Here is a 25,760-nt window from a genome sequence, read left to right as displayed (position 1 = left end):
CAGCTGGAACTGATGGGATCATGACAGAAATGTTAAAAGCAGGGGGGGATTGTAGTGATACTGCTCCTGTGGGGAGCAGCAGCAGGATAATACTGCACCACCTCTCGGGGCCCTTAACAACAACAACAGTTTGGTGTGTGTCATGGGCGCCGACACATGGTGTGTGATTCTCTTCTCTTCTACTATCCCTATATTAGTGATGCAGATTACATGGTGAGTTTAAATATGTGGCCTGTAGTTATAACTTTTCTCTTGACATATGCAAGACATCACCATCCCTGTAGAAATCGTTATTAGATGTACTAGTCATTATATTTTGTTGTTGCAGAAGTACTATGAAGATTCTATGTTCAATAAAGCCTAGAGATAAGGCCTGTGTTTCTATCACAACAATTTATTGAACACAGAATCCTGGGCTACCTGGTGGTGATCCTGAGCTAGACTACATCACAACATGGAGCGTTTACTGAAACCTGAGAGGCTAGACTGTGACCCCAGCTTATCAACGGCTGCTCAGGAATGGAAGCACTGGTTTAAGACTTTCGAAAACTTCTTGGGAGCCCTTCCTAAAGAAGATCTAGATAAACTAAGTCTGCTCATCAATTTTGTGTCACCTAAGATATATGAGGCTATTTCTGAGTGTAATACCTACGAAGATGCTATCAAAACCCTCAAGTCTCAGTATATTAAACCTACAAATGAAATCTTTGCACGCTATCGCCTTGCAACTCGCCACCAGCAGATTGATGAATCCTTAGAGGAATACCTTCAAGCACTGAAAATTTTAGGTAAGGACTGTCACTTCCAAGCAGTGACAGCTGCTCAGCATTGTGAAGAGTCCATCAGGGATACTTTTATCAGTGGCCTGCAATCACCAATAATAAGGCAGCGTTTATTGGAGAATAAAACTCTCGACTTAGCCGCTACCTTTGACCAGGCAAGAGCTCTAGATTCAGCCCAGAAGAATTCTGAAGTATACAGTACCACTCAGCCTTCTCGAGTGGTAAGTGCTGCAATTCCTGACCAAGACTCTTGCAATGAAGTTACTGTGGAACCTGCCTCAGTGACAGCAGCAGCAGGTACGGTGTGTTTCTTTTGTGGTTTTTCAAGACATCCACGTCCAAAGTGTCCTGCTCGTGAAGCAATGTGCCGTAAATGCCACAAGAAAGGTCACTTTGCTAAAGTATGTCATGCTAATGCATCAACTAGAGCTAGTGCCTCCACACATTCCAGTGATCATGCGACACTAGCAACAGTGACTTCTGCGGCTACTCCAAATTCACTGTCAAAGGCAGTTGTGAAAGTATTCATCAAAGGAACAGAAGTAGATGGTCTTATTGATAGTGGCAGCTCAGAGAGTTTCATCAATCTTGACTTAGTTAAACGCCACTCCTTGACTGTACATCACTCATCAAGTACCGTTTCCATGGCATCAACATCTCTCTCTATTCAGACCTTAGGGTTTTGTAAGGTAAATCTCAGAGTTAATGGAAAGGATTATCAAGATGTACATTTAGCTATTCTGCCACAACTGTGCTCTGATGTTATCCTTGGTCAGGACTTTCAGAAGCTGCATGGTAGTGTCACCTTAACATATGGAGGTGAACTGCCTCCTCTTGTTGTCTGTGGACTTAGCACTTTAAGGGTAGACCCACCAAAGCTGTTTGCAAATCTTACCGCGGATTGCCATCCTATATCAGCTAAGTCACGCCGCTATTCTTATGAGGATCGGATGTTCATTGAGAAAGAAACTCAGAGGCTGCTGAAGGAGGGTATTATAGAACCGAGTAATTCCCCTTGGCGTGCACAGGTTGTTGTTGTTAAAGATGATTATAGGAAACGGAGACTGGCTATCGATTACTCTGAGACAATCAACAAATTTACACTTCTTGATGGGTACCCTCTACCTCGAATTGATGATACAGTGAACAAAATTGCTCAGTACTATGTGTTTAGCACAATTGATCTACAAAGTGCCTATCATCAAGTCCCTATAAGGAATGAAGATAAACCATACACAGCATTTCAGGCTAGTGATGGCCTGTATCAGTTTACCAGAGTCCCTTTTGGAGTCACCAATGGGGTAGCCTGCTTCCAACGAATTATGGATTCACTCATTCAGGAAGAGCAACTCATGGGAACTTACGCGTATTTAGATAATGTTACCATTTGTGGCAAGACCCAGGAGGAACATGATGCAAACCTTGATAAGTTTTTGGAAGCCACCAAGAAGAAAAATATCAGTTACAATGAGGAAAAGTGCACTTTTTCAACTAAAAGGCTTAGTATCCTTGGTTATGTAGTGGAAGGAGGTTCAATATTCCCAGACCCTGAACGACTACGACCTCTACGGGAACTTCCAATGCCTCAAGACAAAAAGTCACTCCGAAGAACTCTTGGTCTCTTTGCTTATTACTCACAATGGATCTATAACTATTCAAGTAAAGTCCGCCCATTGAGTGCTACCACATTTCCTGTGACAAAGGAAGCAGAAGCCGCTTTCCATACTCTCAAACAGGACATTGAAAACTCAGTAGTTCAAGCCATTGATGAGTCCCTACCATTCGAAGTGGAAACGGATGCATCTGACATTGCCATTGCTGCAGTCTTATCTCAGGCAGGACGACCAGTAGCCTTCTTTTTGAGAACTTTTCAAGGATCAGAGAAATGTTACGCTGCTGTAGAAAAGGAAGCCCAGGCCATCATAGAAGCAGTTCGCCACTGGAGGCATTATTTAACTGGTAGACATTTCACCATAAGGACTGACCAACGGTCCGTGATGTATATGTTCGACAAGAAGCACAAAAGTAGGATAAAGAATGACAAGATATTACGCTGGAGGATGGAACTATCGTGTTATGACTTTGATATTCTGTACCGACCGGGTCAAGAGAACATCTCACCTGATGCATTCTCTAGGTCCCACTGTGGAGCAGCATGTCATGATTTGCAATCACTCTCAGCGCTCCTTATCGCCCACAGGATGGGTATGGGGTGCATAATAAACATATTAAACTAAACTAAACTCTCAGCGCTCCACAAGGCTTTGTGTCACCCAGGAGTTACACGCCTGTACCATTTTGTCAAATCAAAGAACATGCCCTACTCAGTGGAAGATGTGCGGCAAGTGATCAGAGCATGCAGAGTATGTTTACCTGGAGTTTACCTGGAGAGAGTTTCGGGGGTCAACGCCCCCGCGGCCCGGTCTGTGACCAGGCCTCCTGGTGGATCAGCGCCTGATCAACCAGGCTGTTGCTGCTGGCTATGTGCAGAGTGCAAGCCAAACTTTCATCAGCCAGAGAAGACTCATCTCATAAAATCCACCCAGCCTTTCGAAAGATTGAATATAGATTTCAAAGGACCTCTACCAAGCACAAATCAGAATAGGTATTTCCTTAACATAGTAGATGAATATTCAAGGTTTCCCTTTGTATTCCCCTGTGCATTATTATTACAATCAAGGGGGAAGCGCTAAACCCGGAGGATTATAAAGCGCCTGGGGGGGGATGTGGAAGGCATTCAGGCTTAATTTGGGGAACTGGAGCACAGATACAATTCCCTAAATCAAGAGCCCCTCACCAACATCAAGGAACCTTCCTTGAGGGAATTCCCCTGTGCAAATATGGCTGCTTCAACTGTTATTAGTTGTCTTTCACAGTTGTTCTCTATTTTTGGTATGCCAGCTTATATCCATTCAGACAGGGGATCCTTATTCATGAGTAACGAACTTCAGGAGTTTTTGTCTAGCAAAGGTATTGCCTGCAGCAGAACAACAAGCTACAACCCTCAAGGCAATGGTCAAGTGGAGCGGTTCAATGGTACTATATGGAAGGCAGTTACAATGACATTGAAGTCGCGCAGTCTACCTGTTCAACACTGGCAAACTGTCCTACCTGATGCTCTTCACTCTATTAGATCATTGCTGTGCACAGCTACTAATGCAACCCCTCATGAAAGACTCCTCAACTATTCACGTCGTTCCTCTACGGGAGCCTCCGTGCCCACTTGGTTATGTCATCCTGGACCCGTTCTCCTGAAGAGTCACCGTAGGATGAACAAGACGGATCCTTTAGTGGAAGAGGTAGAGCTCCTGCAAGCTAATCCACATTACACCCACATTCGCTACCAAAATGGTGAAGAGACTACAGTATCTACAAGACATTTAGCCCCAGTTGAAATCCCCATTAGTGTGGAATCTCAAGATACACCAATAGATGTGAAAGATGCTTCGTTTTCTCCTGGAAAGCCCCTTGAGACTACCCCTACGGAAATAGAGGATTCTGCTCCAGCAGTTAGTCAAACCCCGCTGGAAAATATTGAACCTGGTGAAGAGCCTCAAGGGCTACGAAGGTCGGGACGTGTACGTCGCCCACCTAACAGTTTGGGAGATTACTGTCTCTGATATTTTAGAAGGGGGAGATTGTAGTGATACTGCTCCTGTGGGGAGCAGCAGCAGGATAATACTGCACCACCTCTCGGGGCCCTTAACAACAACAACAGTTTGGTGTGTCATGGGCGCCAACACATGGTGTGTGATTCTCTCCTCCTCTATCTATATATTAGTGATGCAGATTACATGGTGAGTTTAAATATGTGGCCTGTAGTTATAACTTTTCTCTTGACATATGCAAGACATCACCATCCCTGTTCCATCTTCATGACTTTGCATTTGGCAGGGTTAAACTCAAGGAGCCAGTTGCTGGAAACAGGCTTGTAGCCTGTCCAGGTCTCTTTGTAGTCCTGCCTGATCCTCATCCGATTTGATTCTTCTCATTAACTTCGCATCATCTGCAAACAAGGACACTTCTGAGTCTATCCCTTCCGTTATGTCGTTCACATATACCAAGAACAGCACAGGTCCTAGGACTGACCCCTGTGGAACCCCGCTTGTCACAGGCGCCCACTCTGACACCTCGTCGCGTACCATGACTCGTTGTTGCCTCCCTGTCAGGTATTCTCTGATCCATTGCAGTGCCTTTCCTGTTATGTGTGCCTGATCCTCTAGCTTTTGCAGTAACCTCTTGTGAGGAACTGTGTCGAAGGCCTTCTTGCAGTCCAAAAAAATGCAGTCGATCCACCCCTCTCTCTCTTGTCTTACTTCTGTCACCTTGTCATAAAACTCTAGTAGGTTTGTGACACAGGATTTTCCCTCCCTGAAACCATGCTGGTTGTCAATTATACACTTGTGTGTGTGTGTGTGTGTGTGTGTTATTAATGTCTTGAAATATTCGTTCGTAATGAGAAGGATATTACGGTCACCAAAACAATAATTTTTATAATAATCTTCAGTAAGCATTTTCTTTTATTTGTGGGTCTGGCACAACTGTCTAAGAGTTGGCTAAGTTTGGACAACTCAAAAAAAAACTTGGAGAGTATCTTCCGCAACAATTACCAAGCCCGGGTCATTACTGGAAAATGTTGGCCCAAGTTTGGTGCTGCGAGTTTCCCGGGGCAGCGCTGAGAGAGGGTGTGCAACTCTCCAGTGTATCTAAGAACTGCATTTGTATGGTGTCTGCCATGTGTTGTATGGTGTCTGCTATGTGTTGTATGGTGTCTGCCATGTGATGCATAGTGTCTGCCATGTGTTGATATGTCATGTGTTGTATGGTGTCTGCCATGTGTTGTATGATGTTTGCCATGTGTTGTATGGTGTCTGCCATGTGTTGTATTGTGTCTTGGGTGACTACCATTTGTATGGTGTCTTGGGTGACTACCACTTGTATGGTGTCTTAGGTGACTACCATTTGTATGGTGCCTTGGGTGACTACCACTTGTTGTATGGTGTTTTTGGTGACTACCACTTGTTGTATGGTGTCTTGGGTGACTACCACTTGTTGTATGGTGTCTTGGGTGACTACCACTTGTTGTATGGTGTCTTGGGTGACTACCACTTGTTGTATGGTGTCTTGGGTGACTACCACTTGTTGTATGGTGTCTTGGGTGACTACCACTTGTTGTATGGTGTCTTAGGTGACTACCACTTGTTGTATGGTGTCTTGGGTGACTATCACTTGTATGGTGTCTTGGGTGACTACCTTACGGGCATTGTAAATATTTTGATATATTTTTAATTGGAAATACAGTAAATATGTCAGTCACTATATCTCACTAATTTTACATCACAAACATGTTAATATCTCACCTTCTGCTTGCTTAAAGCAGACACTGTAACCCATGCGATTTTAGCGCTTCCCTATGGAAATGATAATATTGAGTGAACCATACAGTGACCATACGGGTAATACAATGTAGTGACCCCACATTCAAGATTACAGAATTAGCGTGAATGTTTTCAATCTGTGGCAACACTTCTTAGGTATGCCTGAAGGATACCTGGAGAGAGTTTCGGGGGTCACCGCCCCTGCGGCCCTGGTCTGTGACCAGGCCTCTCTGTGGATCAGGGGCTGGTCAACCAGGCTATTGCTGCTGACCTCACGCTTGTGTCTGAGGAGTAAGATTTGTTCCTATATTTTTTTAACCCGGAGTGTTAGCAACCCAAGAAAGTCAGTACGTCATTGAGGACTGTCTTATTTTCATCAGGGTCCTTCAGTCTTGTCCCCCCCAGGATGCTACCCACACGAGTCAACTAACACCCAGGTACCTACTTACTGCTAGGTGAACATGCACAACAGGTTTAAGGAAACAGACATAGCATTTCCACCCATGTCGGGAACCGAACCACAGACATTCAGTGTGTGAGGTGAGAAAGGTATTTTTGCACTATTCAATGTGGGCTACTCGGTAATAAAGTAATAAGTAAGTTACTAATTCTTATGTGTGTGTGGTGTTTAGGTGCGGACTCTGTCAGGTGAGATGGACGTGTGGTACAACCTGGAGAAACGTACTGACAAGTCAGCGGTGTCAGGTGCCATAAGATTACACATCTCAGTGGAGATCAAGGGTGAGGAGAAGGTTGCTCCATACCACGTCCAGTACACTTGTCTTCACGAGAACCTCTTCCACTACCTGTGTGAGGTGGATGGTGGCGCTGTCAAGCTTCCGCAAGCGAAGGGAGATGATGCCTGGAAGGTTTACTTCGATGACCATGCGCAGGACATTGTCGACGAGTTTGCCATGAGATACGGCATAGAGAGTATATACCAAGCTATGACGTAAGTACCTCTTCAAAGTTAATTTCCGCATGATATAATGTTCCTACAGAAATGAGTAGCACATGATTGCATGCAAAAATTCCATGGTTATACAGTTCATTTCAGACAATTTAGCCTAGCCTAATACTAGAAATTCTGCTACATCTCTTAGCCATAGATGACACCTTCAGATTTATTGCATATATAACAACAATCTACTTCTCCTACCAGCTGCCTAACTCAAAAAAGTAGAAAAGGTTGAAGGTCATTTTATTGAGTTGTATACAAAGATCTCATTGTTATATCTTTTTTGAGAAAATATATCTGTGTATCCAAATGTCTTACTGCCAGCAATAATGAAGAAAAGACATACATGTAATTTGGAAGATATTATTGAAGCAGTGTTTGGCTGTATAGAATTTTTACTAGTCATATAAATAATACACAGCTTACGTTAATATATATATGTGTGTGTATATATACGTATATATATATTTTTATTATTATTTTATTATCACACTGGCCGATTCCCACCAAGGCAGGGTGGCCCGAAAAAGAAAAACTTTCACCATCATTCACTCCATCACTGTCTTGCCAGAAGGGTGCTTTACACTACAGTTTTTAAACTGCAACATTAACACCCCTCCTTCAGAGTGCAGGCACTGTACTTCCCATCTCCAGGACTCAAGTCCGGCCTGCCGGTTTCCCTGAATCCCTTCATAAATGTTACTTTGCTCACACTCCAACAGCACGTCAAGTATTAAAAACCATTTGTCTCCATTCACTCCTATCAAACACGCTCACGCATGCCTGCTGGAAGTCCAAGCCCCTCGCACACAAAACCTCCTTTACCCCCTCCCTCCAACCCTTCCTAGGCCGACCCCTACCCCGCCTTCCTTCCACTACAGACTGATACACTCTTGAAGTCATTCTGTTTCGCTCCATTCTCTCTACATGTCCGAACCACCTCAACAACCCTTCCTCAGCCCTCTGGACAACAGTTTTGGTAATCCCGCACCTCCTCCTAACTTCCAAACTACGAATTCTCTGCATTATATTCACACCACACATTGCCCTCAGACATGACATCTCCACTGCCTCCAGCCTTCTCCTCGCTGCAACATTCATCACCCACGCTTCACACCCATATAAGAGCGTTGGTAAAACTATACTCTCATACATTCCCCTCTTTGCCTCCAAGGACAAAGTTCTTTGTCTCCACAGACTCCTAAGTGCACCACTCACTCTTTTTCCCTCATCAATTCTATGATTCACCTCATCTTTCATAGACCCATCTGCTGACACGTCCACTCCCAAATATCTGAATACGTTCACCTCCTCCATACTCTCTCCCTCCAATCTGATATTCAATCTTTCATCACCTAATCTTTTTGTTATCCTCATAACCTTACTCTTTCCTGTATTCACCTTTAATTTTCTTCTTTTGCACACCCTACCAAATTCATCCACCAATCTCTGCAGCTTCTCTTCAGAATCTCCCAAGAGCACAGTGTCATCAGCAAAGAGCAGCTGTGACAACTCCCACTTTGTGTGTGATTCTTTATCTTTTAACTCCACGCCTCTTGCCAAGACCCTCGCATTTACTTCTCTTACAACCCCATCTATAAATATATTAAACAACCACGGTGACATCACACATCCTTGTCTAAGGCCTACTTTTACTGGGAAAAAATTTCCCTCTTTCCTACATACTCTAACTTGAGCCTCACTATCCTCGTAAAAACTCTTCACTGCTTTCAGTAACCTACCTCCTACACCATACACTTGCAACATCTGCCACATTGCCCCCCTATCCACCCTGTCATACGCCTTTTCCAAATCCATAAATGCCACAAAGACCTCTTTAGCCTTATCTAAATACTGTTCACTTATATGTTTCACTGTAAACACCTGGTCCACACACCCCCTACCTTTCCTAAAGCCTCCTTGTTCATCTGCTATCCTATTCTCCGTCTTACTCTTAATTCTTTCAATTATAACTCTACCATACACTTTACCAGGTACACTCAACAGACTTATCCCCCTATAATTTTTGCACTCTCTTTTATCCCCTTTGCCTTTATACAAAGGAACTATGCATGCTCTCTGCCAATCCCTAGGTACCTTACCCTCTTCCATACATTTATTAAATAATTGCACCAACCACTCCAAAACTATATCCCCACCTGCTTTTAACATTTCTATCTTTATCCCATCAATCCCGGCTGCCTTACCCCCTTTCATTTTACCTACTGCCTCACGAACTTCCCCCACACTCACAACTGGCTCTTCCTCACTCCTACAAGATGTTATTCCTCCTTGCCCTATACACGAAATCACAGCTTCCCTATCTTCATCAACATTTAACAATTCCTCAAAATATTCCCTCCATCTTCCCAATACCTCTAACTCTCCATTTAATAACTCTCCTCTCCTATTTTTAACTGACAAATCCATTTGTTCTCTAGGCTTTCTTAACTTGTTAATCTCACTCCAAAACTTTTTCTTATTTTCAACAAAATTTGTTGATAACATCTCACCCACTCTCTCATTTGCTCTCTTTTTACATTGCTTCACCACTCTCTTAACCTCTCTCTTTTTCTCCATATACTCTTCCCTCCTTGCATCACTTCTACTTTGTAAAAACTTCTCATATGCTAACTTTTTCTCCCTTACTACTCTCTTTACATCATCATTCCACCAATCGCTCCTCTTCCCTCCTGCACCCACTTTCCTGTAACCACAAACTTCTGCTGAACACTCTAACACTACATTTTTAAACCTACCCCATACCTCTTCGACCCCATTGCCTATGCTCTCATTAGCCCATCTATCCTCCAATAGCTGTTTATATCTTACCCCAACTGCCTCCTCCCCCAGTTTATAAACCTTCACCTCTCTCTTCCCTGATGCTTCTATTCTCCTTGTATCCCATCTGCCTTTTACTCTCAGTGTAGCTACAACTAGAAAGTGATCTGATATATCTGTGGCCCCTCTATAAACATGTACATCCTGAAGTCTACTCAACAGTCTTTTATCTACCAATACATAATCCAACAAACTACTGTCATTTTGCCCTACATCATATCGTGTATACTTATTTATCCTCTTTTTCTTAAAATATGTATTACCTATAACTAAACCCCTTTCTATACAAAGTTCAATCAAAGGGCTCCCATTATCATTTACACCTGGCACCCCAAACTTACCTACCACACCCTCTCTAAAAGTTTCTCCTACTTTAGCATTCAGGTCCCCTACCACAATTACTCTCTCACTTGGTTCAAAGGCTCCTATACATTCACTTAACATCTCCCAAAATCTCTCTCTCTCCTCTGCATTCCTCTCTTCTCCAGGTGCATACACGCTTATTATGACCCACTTCTCGCATCCAACCTTTACTTTAATCCACATAATTCTTGAATTTACACATTCATATTCTCTTTTCTCCTTCCATAACTGATCATTTAACATTACTGCTACCCCTTCCTTTGCTCTAACTCTCTCAGATACTCCAGATTTAATCCAATTTATTTCCCCCCACTGAAACTCTCCTACCCCCTTCAGCTTTGTTTCGCTTAGAGCCAGGACATCCAACTTCTTTTCATTCATAACATCAGCAATCATCTGTTTCTTGTCATCCGCACTACATCCACGCACATTTAAGCATCCCAGTTTTATAAAGTTTTTCTTCTTCTCTTATATATATATATATATATATATATATATATATATATATATATATATATATATATATATATATATATATATTGTATTGGTAGATACAAGACTGTTGAGTAGACTTCAGGATGTACATGTTTATAGAGGGGCCACAGATATATCAGATCACTTTCTAGTTGTAGCTACACTGAGAGTAAAAGGTAGATGGGATACAAGGAGAATAGAAGCATCAGGGAAGAGAGAGGTGAAGGTTTATAAACTAAAAGAGGAGGCAGTTAGGGTAAGATATAAACAGCTATTGGAGGATAGATGGGCTAATGAGAGCATAGGCAATGGGGTCGAAGAGGTATGGGGTAGGTTTAAAAATGTAGTGTTAGAGTGTTCAGCAGAAGTTTGTGGTTACAGGAAAGTGGGTGCAGGAGGGAAGAGGAGCGATTGGTGGAATGATGATGTAAAGAGAGTAGTAAGGGAGAAAAAGTTAGCATATGAGAAGTTTTTACAAAGTAGAAGTGATGCAAGGAGGGAAGAGTATATGGAGAAAAAGAGAGAAGTTAAGAGAGTGGTGAAGCAATGTAAAAAGAGAGCAAATGAGAGAGTGGGTGAGATGTTATCAACAAATTTTGTTGAAAATAAGAAAAAGTTTTGGAGTGAGATTAACAAGTTAAGAAAGCCTAGAGAACAAATGGATTTGTCAGTTAAAAATAGGAGAGGAGAGTTATTAAATGGAGAATTAGAGGTATTGGGAAGATGGAGGGAATATTTTGAGGAATTGTTAAATGTTGATGAAGATAGGGAAGCTGTGATTTCGTGTATAGGGCAAGGAGGAATAACATCTTGTAGGAGTGAGGAAGAGCCAGTTGTGAGTGTGGGGGAAGTTCGTGAGGCAGTAGGTAAAATGAAAGGGGGTAAGGCAGCCGGGATTGATGGGATAAAGATAGAAATGTTAAAAGCAGGTGGGGATATAGTTTTGGAGTGGTTGGTGCAATTATTTAATAAATGTATGGAAGAGGGTAAGGTACCTAGGGATTGGCAGAGAGCTTGCATAGTTCCTTTGTATAAAGGCAAAGGGGATAAAAGAGAGTGCAAAAATTATAGGGGGATAAGTCTGTTGAGTGTACCTGGTAAAGTGTATGGTAGAGTTATAATTGAAAGAATTAAGAGTAAGACGGAGAATAGGATAGCAGATGAACAAGGAGGCTTTAGGAAAGGTAGGGGGTGTGTGGACCAGGTGTTTACAGTGAAACATATAAGTGAACAGTATTTAGATAAGGCTAAAGAGGTCTTTGTGGCATTTATGGATTTGGAAAAGGCGTATGACAGGGTGGATAGGGGGGCAATGTGGCAGATGTTGCAAGTGTATGGTGTAGGAGGTAGGTTACTGAAAGCAGTGAAGAGTTTTTACGAGGATAGTGAGGCTCAAGTTAGAGTATGTAGGAAAGAGGGAAATTTTTTCCCAGTAAAAGTAGGCCTTAGACAAGGATGTGTGATGTCACCGTGGTTGTTTAATATATTTATAGATGGGGTTGTAAGAGAAGTAAATGCGAGGGTCTTGGCAAGAGGCGTGGAGTTAAAAGATAAAGAATCACACACAAAGTGGGAGTTGTCACAGCTGCTCTTTGCTGATGACACTGTGCTCTTGGGAGATTCTGAAGAGAAGTTGCAGAGATTGGTGGATGAATTTGGTAGGGTGTGCAAAAGAAGAAAATTAAAGGTGAATACAGGAAAGAGTAAGGTTATGAGGATAACAAAAAGATTAGGTGATGAAAGATTGAATATCAGATTGGAGGGAGAGAGTATGGAGGAGGTGAACGTATTCAGATATTTGGGAGTGGACGTGTCAGCGGATGGGTCTATGAAAGATGAGGTGAATCATAGAATTGATGAGGGAAAAAGAGTGAGTGGTGCACTTAGGAGTCTGTGGAGACAAAGAACTTTGTCCTTGGAGGCAAAGAGGGGAATGTATGAGAGTATAGTTTTACCAACGCTCTTATATGGGTGTGAAGCGTGGGTGATGAATGTTGCAGCGAGGAGAAGGCTGGAGGCAGTGGAGATGTCATGTCTGAGGGCAATGTGTGGTGTGAATATAATGCAGAGAATTCGTAGTTTGGAAGTTAGGAGGAGGTGCGGGATTACCAAAACTGTTGTCCAGAGGGCTGAGGAAGGGTTGTTGAGGTGGTTCGGACATGTAGAGAGAATGGAGCGAAACAGAATGACTTCAAGAGTGTATCAGTCTGTAGTGGAAGGAAGGCGGGGTAGGGGTCGGCCTAGGAAGGGTTGGAGGGAGGGGGTAAAGGAGGTTTTGTGTGCGAGGGGCTTGGACTTCCAGCAGGCATGCGTGAGCGTGTTTGATAGGAGTGAATGGAGACAAATGGTTTTTAATACTTGACGTGCTGTTGGAGTGTGAGCAAAGTAACATTTATGAAGGGATTCAGGGAAACCGGCAGGCCGGACTTGAGTCCTGGAGATGGGAAGTACAGTGCCTGCACTCTGAAGGAGGGGTGTTAATGTTGCAGTTTAAAAACTGTAGTGTAAAGCACCCTTCTGGCAAGACAGTGATGGAGTGAATGATGGTGAAAGTTTTTCTTTTTCGGGCCACCCTGCCTTGGTGGGAATCGGCCGGTGTGATAATAAAAAAAAAAAAAAAAAATATATATATATATATATATATATATATATATGTATATATATATACGTATATATATATACACACATACATACATCTTCTCCTCACTTAACGACGGAGTTTCGTTCATGAAACCACATCAGTAAACAAATTCATCACTAAGTGAGGAGCATACTACGTATAATGCTAGTGGGCTTGTGTCACTCATCTTTGATATTTTTTTAATGTAACGTTTGCACCATTTATAACATTTTTGGTATTTTTTTAAACATTTATGCAGCAGTGTACGTACTGTATATTCTAAAACAGAATAGAGGAAATCAGCTCTATTATACATTATTTAGATATGCATACCGGTCAGAGAGCCCGTCATAAGTCCAAGTCGTCGGTAAACGAGTACGTCACTAAGTGAGGAGAGGCTGTAATATATATATAAACATAATATTTATCACCACTTTTGTTAAATACTGAATGCTCTTATGTACAGTAAATTGTGAAATAATATGTATGTTCTTGACTGTTGTGTCGTAATTTAAAGTAGATGAGTTTTCCACTTATTACGTATTTGTGTCAAGACCAGAGACAACTGTTGACCAGGAAAGACTGTTGACCAGGGGAGGCTGCTGGCCAGGGGCAACTGCTGACTAGGGGAGGCTGCTGACCAAGGGAGGCTGCTGATCAGGGGAGACTGCTGACCAGGGGTGACTGCTGACCAGGGGAGGCTGCTGATCAGGGGATACTGTTGACCATGGGCAACTGCTGACCAGGGGTGACTGCTGACCAGGGGAGGCTGCTGACCAAGGGAGGCTGCTGATCAGGGGAGACTGCTGATCAGGGGAGGCTGCTGACCAGGGGAGACTGGTGACCAGGGGAGACTGGTGACCAGGGGTGACTGGTGACCAGGGGAAACTGGTTACCAGGGGAGACTGGTGACCAGGGGGTGACTGCTCACCAGGGGAGACTGCTCACTAGGGAAGACTGCTCACCAGGGAAGACTGCTCACCAGGGGAGACTGCTCACCAGGGGAGACTGCTCACCAGGGGAGACTGCTCACCAGGGGAGACTGCTCACCAGAGATGACTGCTGATATTTTCAGCTTAGGGTGGGTTTGTCTTAACATAACCTGATTGTAAGTCAAGGAGTACCTGTATATTGTCATACTTAACTTTTGTATGTTAGAAGTGGTCAAAGTCCCAGGACCAGTACTTTTTTTCATAAATGCCTCCTGGTCTTTCCTCATGTTTTTGAAACCTTTTGTTGGTATCAGATAGCATGGTTTTCACCATTTAATGCTTTTTCTCTTATCTCTGACAGTCACTTCCACTGCCTGTCGACTAAGTACCTGTGTCCAGGAGTGCCGGCAGTCATGTCCACACTGCTGGCCAACATCAATGCCTTCTATGCTCACACCACGGCCTCCTCCGCTGTCTCTGCTTCTGATAGATTTGCAGCATCTAACTTTGGTGTAAGCACTTGCCTTACTTTTTGTTTAAAAATTCAAAAAAAAAATCATTATATCGACTTACATACATGTATTTGTAAATATCTAGGGGTAAGTGTAATGCGGTATTTACACAAGAGATGAGATTTTGTTCGGGTTTTTAACCCGGAGTGTCAGCCACCCAGGATAACCCAAGAAAGTCAGTGCATCATTGAGGACTGTCTTATCCTCACTGGGGGTCTTCAGTCTTGTCCCCCCAGGATGCATCCTACACCAATCAGCTAACACCCAAGTACCTACTTACTAGGTGAATGAGGATAGCAGGTATCTTAATTAGCATTTCCGAAGCAAATTCCTATAATACTGCAAAAGCTTGTGTGAATGTAATACTATCATTAGTACTGTATAGGAAAAAAAAGGAATTTCACATGGTATTGATAACAAATGTAATTAATGAAAGTATTTTCACATATACCAAACAAATGTAATCTAAAACATGTACCTTCCAGGTTCCTTCAGGTACATACCAGGTCATACACCAGCAGTTTTTGTATTTACAGTTATGCATGTATTATACAGTTGATATTATGAAAATTCAGGAATTGTGACATGTGCTGTTGCCAACTGAGAATTACAACGTGATGGAATGAGACTCAGAAATGGTGAATGAGAATTAGACCTGCTGGAATTCAAATTAGACTTGCTAGAATGAGAATTAGCCCTGCTAGAATGAGAATTAGACATGGAATGAGAATTAGACCTGCTGGAATGAGAATTAGACCTAGAATGAGAATTAAACCTGGAGTCAGAATTAGACCTGATGGAATGAGAATTAGACCTGGAATGAGAATTAGACCCAGAATGAGAATTAGACCTTCTAGAATGAAAATTAGAACTGATGAAATGAGAATTAGACATGCAATGAATGATTGTGAATGTGTTTTCTTCTTTAGGTCACCCTACCCTGGCCAGAGATGGCCACTGGGCTAGAAAAAAAATTAATAATATTTTTTTTACAGAAAGAAAAGTTTGTAAAGCTGCTGGACCAGTTGCACAACTCCCTGCGGATCGACCTGTCAATGTACCGCAACAACTTCCCTGCCAGCTCCAACGAGAAGCTTCAGGATCTCAAATCCACAGTTGACCTCCTCACCTCCATTACCTTTTTCAGGATGAAAGTAAATATCAGTCTCTTGTGTTGGTTAATGCATCTATTTGCTAACATACATTTTAAATGTGCACTGCTTGATGTACATATGATTGTGAGAGATTCCACAGTGAAAGATTTACCGGATGTAAATTGCTGAGTGATTTTGTGCATTACACACAAACAAGGTAAAGAGGCAGAGCCACGGGCTGTGATTCAACCTCTGCAACCACATATATGTGAGTACACACACACACACATACACACATTTGTTTGCTTTGAAGAGGTTTGTATGCTTTATTCTGACAGGGGAGGCTATGGACCCAGAATCTTAACTAAGGGAGTATACCAGTACAGTAATATTTAACTTACTCTAAAACAGCTACACCGCTACAGTATCCTACGACTGTAGTTAGCCAGTTTGTTTCCACATGATACAATGTTTATACAGAAATAGGTGACACTTGATTGCATGCAGAAAGCCCATGGTTATGCAGAGTATTTTGGGCAAGCTTAACCCTAACTTAAGACTACAAGGGCAATAAACATTATGTAGTACATATATGTATTTAAGGTTATTAAATGTATGCAAATAAGTATTTAATGAATGTATATGTAAGTAGATTAAATATATCATTGTACATGATTATAAGTAATCACTACTTTTGAAGGTGTTAGTACATGTGAGTCTGATTCTAATCTGACATGTCCTCTGCAGGTACAAGAACTCTCCTCACCACCTCGAGCCAGTGTGGTTGTGAAAGACTGTGCCATAGCCTGTCTCAGGTCCACCTACCAGTTCCTGTTCGAGAATTGCTATGAGCTCTACAACAGAGAATTTCAGGTATAATAATATCTACAAGTACATGATAAAACTTATATAGACCATAGCTGACTTCAGTAACATACTGTATAGAAAGCCCCTGGTTATGCAGAGCATTTCAGGAAAATTAGGCTAATTTTGTCCCCAGGATGTAACCCACACCAGTCAGTTAACACCCAGGTACCTATTTTACTGCTAGGTGAACATGGACAGCAGGTTTCTTAAGGAAACACACTCAGTGTTTCCACCTGTACTAGATGGTGTTAAAGAGACAGATTTACCTGTTCACTGAGTACTGTTCATAACATTATCAACTTTGTTCATGTGTTGATGCAGGTGGACCCATCAGAGAAGAAGGAAGGTGGAGAACAGGGGCCACGACTAGAGAGTGTCGACTTCTGGCACAAATTGATTGCCCTCATTGTGTCTGTCATTGAAGAGGACAAGAACAGCTATGCCCCCGTCCTCAACCAGTTCCCTCAGGAGTTCAACATTGGACAGGTATGTTCATGAAACACTATAGGTTTGAACTTTTGAACTCCGACCTGTGTGTTTGTGAAGCGGTATAGGTTTGAACCTTTGAACTCCAACCTGTGTATTTGTGAAATGGTATAGGTTCGAACCCATCAACTCTGACATGTGTTTTTGTGAAACCGTATAGGTTTGAACCTGTGAACTTTTATGAAAAGTTTTGATCTAATGAACCCAGACAGGGAATTGTAAATACTGTGGTGATACCAACAACCTTAGGAAGAGAGCCCTTTTATTCAGTTCTGGCCATTTATTCATTTATTTATTGTAGGAAAGGTTTTGCCATGACCGATGAAACCACTCATGGCTTCATCAGTTGTGTCCTGAACCATCATAGTCATATCCTGAACTGTCCATAAGTGTCTTTTTCCTCTGACAAGGAACTCAGACACATAAACACAATAAGTCTTTTATTTAACGATGCTTCACCCAATGTGGTACTTTGACATATTTTACCCCACAGAAGGCAAAATGTTTATATTCTATTTCTTTGTTTTCAATTCACTATTTGTCAGCTTCCTCAACAAATAAAGTGTAGGTGATGAGTGAGTGATGAGTACCTAGCAAGATATTTAAATATTGTGGGTGATAAGTGACTGTTGAGCACTTGAAGTGACATGACATTGTGGGTGACGAGTTAGTGATGAGAGTACCTGTTGATATTGTGCCCCTGAGTAACCATAGTGCTGTCAATTAATTGTGCAGATTCTTTCTGGTATTTTTAGTCCTGACATTATTCACTTATTCATGGGGACACACTAAACCATTAAGGTTCATGCAGCACTGGGGAATTAGCAGGTAATCAGGTTTCATCCAGGGAGAAGGAGGGTAGCTCCAATGCCTTGGATCAAGAGCCCCTCACTGGTGGCCAGGTAACAGCCCCTTTGAAGGGACCTCGTGTGAAGTCACAGCATAGGGAAGAAAGACAAAATGTGCTAATCAACAGATTTTTTAAATCCCGTTTAACAGCCTGGTTGATCAGGCTCTGATCCACCACAAGGCCTGATTACAGACTGAACCATGGTGGTGTTGATTCCTGAAACTCTCTCCAGGTATACACAGAATTACAGACCCAAAACTGTTACTTCGGCTGCAGGATTACTAATAATATGTTTGAGCCCCCTTCCATCCTTCTGTGTATTCATTGACAGTTGTTTATTATGACTTAATCTGGATTCCTAGTACACGAGGTTTGTGACTAACTTGCATTAATAATACTAACCATCTTGTGATCAAAGTTTCAGTTTTCCTCTTGAAGGAAAATATGTTAATATTTCCCATGGGGAGGTGGAGAAGAATCCTACCTCCATAAGCCATGTGTGTTGTAAGAGGCGACTAAAATGTCAGGAGTAAGGGGCTGTATATATTACAAAATATAAAAACAAGAAAAACTTTGTTTCTTCTTTTTCAGGTCACGCTACCTTGGTGGGAAATGGTCATTGTGTTAAAAACATTATAGTTTTTATTTGAATACTATTTTGGGATTAGATGTGCTGTTAAGAGGATGAGCATGGAAATGTATGATGAGGGATTTCTGGAAGCTAGTTTAGCAGGATTTAATTAAGCTTTAAAGATGGGAAGAAGAGCATTGGCACTGTAGGCTTGTTGTAATTTCCTGGGTCATCTTTCAGTCATGGTGTCTCTTCCTTTTTAATAAGGCAGCTAAGATGCAAGTGATGGTAAAAGTGTTTTCTTTTTTTGGATCACCCTCCTGTTGGAAAACAGTTACTGTTAGATGTAACTTAAAATACTTTGCAATAACTAAGCACTTCATAAAAGAAATTATATGCTGTATGTCTTTTACTTTCTTACATCATATATTTTATTTAGCGTATTTCTCAGTAATTTAAGGGATTACATAAACTAACTTTTTTTTCTTGCAGCTGTCTGCCTCAACTATGTGGAGTATGTTTGCAGTAGATATCAAGTATGCTCTGGAGGAGCATGAGCAACATCGCTTGTGTAAGAGTAGTGAATACATGAATCTCCACTTCAAAGTAAGCTCACATCTGTTTCTTTGAATTGCTAACATTTATATTCATTATTTTGCTTTGTTTTAGAAAAAAGTGATTAGCTATTTGCCGAATATATCTTGTAATTGAGAACTTGAGTATTGATTGTTCTTGTAATCCATGAAGTTGAATATTGAGTGTTCTTGTAATCCGTGAAGTTGAGTATCAGTTGCTCTTGTAATCCTTTTATAATATATTTTTTCTGTTGCTTTACATTGTATAGTTATAAAATTTAAGTCTTTATGTTCTTCAATGAAATAATCATACATGTACTATATGTTGTTGTAGGTAAATATAAAGGTTTAGCTCAGAATCAGCACTGACAAGTTTATTATTTAATTCCCCCAACAGGTAAAGTGGCTGTACAATAATTACGTAAAGGATGTGCCTCCCTACAAAGACCAAGTGCCTGAATACCCAGCGTAAGTGCCAGCTTACCTTTTCTTCCCAACTCTTAAGTGTTAGCAACTGGGGCAGCAAGCTGATACAAAGACACATTGATAAGCAAGACGTGCTACAGATAGGTATCTTTATTCTGAAATATTTCGCCTACACAGTAGGTGAAACATTTCAGAATAGGCAAAACATTTGGAATAAAAATAGGCAAAACATTTTGGAATAAAGATACCTAAGTGTTGCATCTGTGTTTTACTTATCAACTTGTCAATATCATGTACCATTATTATGCTCACAAAGACACATAATTAAGGACATATCTTTATCTCATCTAGTGGCCTTTTTTTTATGCTTAACAATATTTTATTACAGATGAACTACATTTTATATACCGTAGAAAGGAATGAAAATTGTACTGGTGACAGAAACACAAATTCTTTCTGGGAAAAGTTTAACCCACAGGTGGGCTTTTTAAAGTGCTTGAAAGGAAGTCCACCCGTGGGTGAAACATTGTATCTATTAGGGTCTTTATCACTATTATGTCACCAGTTTGTTAACCTTTTTTTTAGAACATGTCAAGTCTAAAATAAATCTTGCTGTGCATTGTGTTAAAAAGGCAAATAATTGCCAACAAATTACGGGAAATGGACACCTTTATTGAAGACATTTCAGTTCTTGGACCTTGATCAACGTCGAAGGATCGAAACATCTTTAGTAATGCTCTCCAGGAATGCATTCTTGTCCATTTACCTCTTGCTGAGCATTAAATACATTTACACCAACACTAAAGAAGTTGTAAAGTAAAAGGACACAAGTGCAACTAATGTGACATTTATTGTGGCAACGTTTCGCTCTCCAGGAGCTTTAATGGCTTGATAAAGCTCCTGGAGAGCGAAACGTTGCCACAATAAATGTCACATTAGTTGCACTTGTGTCCTTTTACTTTACATATTGTCGGTAATTCTACACTAAAGAAGTTATGTGTTCACCACTATCCAGCAACTCAAGGGTCAACAGGAAGGCCCATGGCTTGTGCCAGCTCTTTCTGTTTTTTCCTAACGAGTTTGTTCAGGCTAATTTTGAACTGTAGCAGCTGTGACTTTCACAGCTTTTAGGAGATCAATTGTTCCATTGGTTTATTATTGTTTGGAAAAAAAAAAGAAAATTTTCTTGGCTATCCTGCACTACATTAATCACTCTTTGTGTGTATGTCACATTTAAATTCTTAAAGAAGTGATCAGGGTTTCCACTGTTATTTTTTCGGCAGGCCAGACTTGAGTCCTGGAGATGGGAAGTACAGTGTCTACACTCTGAAGGAGGGGTGTTAATGTTACAGTTTTATAACTGTAGTGTAAAACACCCCTTTAGCTAGACAGTGATGGAGTGAATGATGATGAAAGTTTTTCTTTTTCGGGCCACCCTGCCTTGGTGGAAATCAGCTGATGTGTTAATAAAAAAAATCACGAATGTCTCTTGAGACTATCTCTGTCACACTTTCTTTAATGAGTTGTGAGCACCATAGCCATCAGACTATCCTGCTATGCTAAAAAATGTCTTTAGTGTTGCAAGAGATATACAGACTGGTAAAAAATGTATACACATTTCACTCGCTTATTTCTAACAGTAATAATAATTTTGTAGGTGGTTTGAGCCATTTGTGATGCAGTGGCTCAATGAGAACGACGATGTGTCGCTCGAGTACCTCAACGGTGCCTTCCAGAGAGACAAGAAAGATGAAGTAAGACAGCAGTTCTGGTACCACTAGTGTAGTCTGCGTGTTACTTACCTTCACTGTTTTCATGTAGTATTCCATACACAAATAACCCACACCTAGGAGAAAGAAACTTTTATAACGATGTTTCAGTCGAACTTGGACCATTAACTAGTCACACTGTGTAACTAGTTAATGGTCCAAGTTGGACTGAAACATCGTCATACAGTTTCTTTCTCCTATGCACGTATTATTTGTGTATTGTTCCAGTCACAGTATTGTGCCTTTGTGTTCTTCATATAGTATTACATATAGAGCATCTGTCAAAGAATGGGTCACAGTACCCTGGCTAGAACAGTTCACAATTAACCCACAATTTGGAAAAGGTAATTTGATATTCAGTCTCTCCTGAATCATTATTTGTTGAAGCTTTCCCTCCAGATTGTGGATTAATTATGAAGTGTTTCTGTTACTCCATCTATCATTGCTACGGGATGAGTGTAACTGAAAAACAAAAAAGATATCCTCTTAGATTTAATTTATAAATGAAGACCAAGACACATGAAACAGGAACAGCCTTTATAAGTACAATGTTTTGCTCTAAAGAGAGCTTTTTCAACTTGTCCCAGATAAATCTGGTTCACTTACATGTATCCTTGCCTTATTTCTGGCAGCATTAAATCCTTGTACCAACCTTTATAAATAAAATATTAAAACATTTAATCTTTGTCCTCAGAAAAGCCATTTAAAATTGTGTAAATCTGCTCTCTTGCAGTTCCCAGTCAGTTCTGAGAGTTCGCTCTTCTCAAACTCTGTGGTTGATGTCTTCACTCAGCTGACTCAGTGCTTCGGTGTTGTCTCAAAATTGGAATGTCCAGACCCTGAGATCTGGAAAAGATTTATGAAGAGATTTGCCAAGACGATAGTTAAGGTGCTCTTAGCGTATGCTGATATTACCAAAAAGGAGTTTCCCAATTATGTTGGTGATGAGAAAAAGGTTTGTACTGCATTATTGAGCTCTTTTGTTAATTTGAGTACAGTACTGGGAATATTTTAAAATGAATCAAAGACACATGGACACACTAAGACTTTTATTTAGTAATGTTTTGCTCTACCAAGAGGGACTGTTGTTAAATAAAAAAGCTTGCTGTACTCACCTATTTGTACTCACCTATTTGTCTACATATCTTTGATTCATTGGCTTCTGCTGAAGCTGCAGACTTTTCAAGTACTTTACTCTTTTCTTATGTTACCGTATGTTTATTTGCTTGTCAATCACCTCTATTTATTTAAGTGGAATTTCGTACAGTCATGGTTTCATAACTCACTGAACCACATGTAAGCCATCCTTCATTGAGAACCCATCTTTTATAATATTAAAACCATTACATACATTCCCATGAAAATTAAACCCAAGGAAAGGCCCTTAGGAATCCTGTATGTATGTATGTATGTATGTATGTATTGATATACGGTGATATGTGTTGTAATAATACGTATTGTCACAACTTCACTGATGAAATACAAATTGATATCTTCATGTATAGGCTTGCATTTTGATGAACAACATCCAGCAACTCAGAGTTCAGCTTGAAAAGATGTATGAGAAGATGGGAGGTGGTAACCTGGAGGAAGATGTTGCCACCATTCTCAATGAGCTGCAGGGAACTCTCAACACCGTCCTCGATGAACTTGCTCATAAGTTTGCTAAGAGGTCAGTATGTAATGTGACACACACATTATATTCATTTGGAAAACACTAAATGTGATTGGGTCATATAGCATCAACAGAACTGTAAACAATAAAATTTAGTCCAAGGAAGGGAAGGGTAGCTCCAATGTCTTAGATCAAGAGCTCTTCATGGGCATCAAGGTGCACCTGTTCAAAGGAGACAAAACAGCAGGTCATTGATCTAGGTAAAAGAGCTGTACATCGCATTTCCTTTTCAGCTTGGAGTGCCGCATTGCCGTCAAGGTGAAAGAGATGGGTGATAAACTAGCAGCAGTCAAAGGTACAGGACAGGTCCAGCCTTCACAACGTAATGAAGTGGCCATCGAGGCCGACGATGTCCTCGTACCACTGATGGACCTGCTGGAGGTCTCGCTCACCCTCTATGCCCAGTCCTGTGAGAAGACAGTCTTAAAACGACTTCTGAAGGAGTTGTGGAAGATTGTCATGACCACCATGGAGAAGACGGTTGTCCTGCCTCCCATGACTGACAAGGCAGTAAGTTGGCTCGTGTTGTGGCACTACTAAAATACCACCTCTTCTGTTTAGATTTCTGTTGCAGTTTTTGCAACTTACCCAAATACAAAACATAAATTTTGAATTTGGATTCAGCTCTGAAATTTGTTCCAAGAAAAAGCATAAATTCTCAAATTTTACTTTGAGAAAACATCAAATTCTGAATTTTTCAAATATGACAGTATGCTTTCTAAAAAAATTTAACTTGGATTAATTGGGGAAATTCAGTTTTACTAATAATGGTGAAATGTCTTTATTGCTTATTAGTAAATCTCTCTAAATCAGAATTGTTTTCACAATAAGAGAGGTGAAGGATTTACATTAAAACACAGTTATTCAGAATTTTCCCAAATTTAAACACTCAACAGGCATACATTATTGTGAATAAAGGAAAATATTAAAGAAAAAACTCCATACTAGATTAAAGTAGGATTCACAGGTATAGGTACCATGGGTCAGTTGGAAAAAAAAGGAGAATGGTGCATGGGTCAGACCACTTGATATTTTATTAATAGAATATGTAAAGTTCGTTGGGGAAATCGAAGGTAATATTTTTCTCTGGTGGATTTTACTTCTTAATAAAATTCCATAAACTGCATATTGCACCTTAGTAATATACATTCTTTAATTCTGTCAATACAAGCAGGAAGGGTAATCTGGTTGCCCTTCAAGGCATGTATGTCTCTTGAAGGGCAAACTATAACATTACCATGACATGCTGCTCAGTAGTTACTGTGTGACAACAATTGCACACTTTTAGATTCACATGCTAATCATGACAAGACATTTTTCCCTCTTCATCTCCTTATTCATGACTCACAGAATCATAACAATTGCAAACAAACCACAGAAGAGGTGGACTTTGAATGCCACCCGTTCTGTGGGGTTCAACTCACTTGCCATAGTTTCAAATCCTACCTGTTCTGTGGTTTGTTCCTCCTTATTCATGTGAGATTGCCTAACCTGGTTTGACCTAATATACCTCGGACCTTACGCATCCACAATGCCCACCACCAGATGATGCTCAAGAACCTGACAGACAATGCCAAGAATTTAGCTGCTAATGCAAAGATCGAAGACATGTCTCGGCTCTTCAAGAACCAGCTGGCCGGTGGGAAAGACGTCAAGAACGCTGTCTCAAACATTATGGTCTGGCTCTAATTCTTGAAGAATTCTAGCATGTTAAATATCTCTAGTGGCTCTCTTATTTCCACTGAGGATGAGTATGTCTCTTCTGGCTCATTTGAGCTGAAGATGAAGCTCTTTTAATTTTTACAAATTGTTTTTTTCGCTTGATTCAGTAGTTATAGTATATTATTCTGTTGTTGTTGCATGTCTGTATGTTTTTAGCAGAGTATAAACTGCTATATTAATTTATTTATTTTATTTTATATGTAGAGTACTTCATGCTGTAGTTGTATTAATTGGATGGAAATGTGATTTTGTTGTGTTTTTAGCATGTATATTTAGCAAACATTCTTTGTTGTGTATTTTATCATTTTTATTGCATTATATTCCTTTGTCAAATGTCCTAACTAGTGAATACTTGCAGTATTTCTGTATTATTGTAAAGCTGAGATACATGTATCATCTTTACTTCAAACATTTATGTCCACTGAAATTTACGCTGCATTTGTTTTTAGCTTTTTAAAGCTAAAAAGCACTAAACCCATAGGGGTCTTACAGCTTCTGGGGAACAAGAAGGTTTGATCCAAGGAAGAGTGAGTAGATCCAGTTTCTTGGATCAAAAACCTGTTTCTAACATCAGTGTGCCCTCCATCCCTTATAGGGGGAGCATGTAACCAGAGCTACTTGTTTTGTGTTTGTTAATTCTTTAGTTGCAACACACCCCTTTGGGTTGTGTTTGTACTGATAGCCTTTTTTGTCAAAACCATTTTGTGACCTTTGTATATATTATTTCACTTAATATTCAGTTATTTTGAGGTACACACAGTAAAATATTTTTGCTTAAGCAGGGCTCGGAAATTTCTAATTGTTTTGCTTTGGTTGCTTTCTTAACATATTAAGATATTAATTTAAAATAAAGATTTATTAAAAA

At 40.6% G+C, this 25,760-nt stretch overlaps 1 protein-coding gene across 20 annotated transcripts in view; it reads left to right on the top strand.

The window, feature by feature from the left end:
• Positions 1-25,760, top strand: part of unc-13 — a 1,383,522-nt gene that overhangs the window by 1,315,019 nt on the left and 42,743 nt on the right. For 19 of the 20 annotated variants that reach the window (XM_070092069.1, XM_070092068.1, XM_070092067.1 and 16 more), the window contains 12 exons: positions 6,793-7,112; positions 14,710-14,860; positions 15,856-16,014; positions 16,702-16,827; positions 17,143-17,307; positions 19,221-19,334; positions 19,701-19,771; positions 21,387-21,483; positions 22,232-22,453; positions 23,004-23,170; positions 23,407-23,683; positions 24,719-24,850. In XM_070092069.1, coding sequence (XP_069948170.1) covers positions 6,793-7,112; positions 14,710-14,860; positions 15,856-16,014; positions 16,702-16,827; positions 17,143-17,307; positions 19,221-19,334; positions 19,701-19,771; positions 21,387-21,483; positions 22,232-22,453; positions 23,004-23,170; positions 23,407-23,683; positions 24,719-24,850 — 2,001 coding nt within the window. The remainder of the gene's footprint in view (positions 1-6,792; positions 7,113-14,709; positions 14,861-15,855; positions 16,015-16,701; positions 16,828-17,142; positions 17,308-19,220; positions 19,335-19,700; positions 19,772-21,386; positions 21,484-22,231; positions 22,454-23,003; positions 23,171-23,406; positions 23,684-24,718; positions 24,851-25,760) is intronic. The other variant, XM_070092056.1, reaches the window with a different exon arrangement.

Source organism: Cherax quadricarinatus, chromosome 38 (genome assembly GCF_038502225.1).
Source record: "Cherax quadricarinatus isolate ZL_2023a chromosome 38, ASM3850222v1, whole genome shotgun sequence".
Taxonomy (NCBI): domain Eukaryota; kingdom Metazoa; phylum Arthropoda; class Malacostraca; order Decapoda; family Parastacidae; genus Cherax; species Cherax quadricarinatus.
This window is presented reverse-complemented; position numbering and strand designations above follow the sequence as displayed.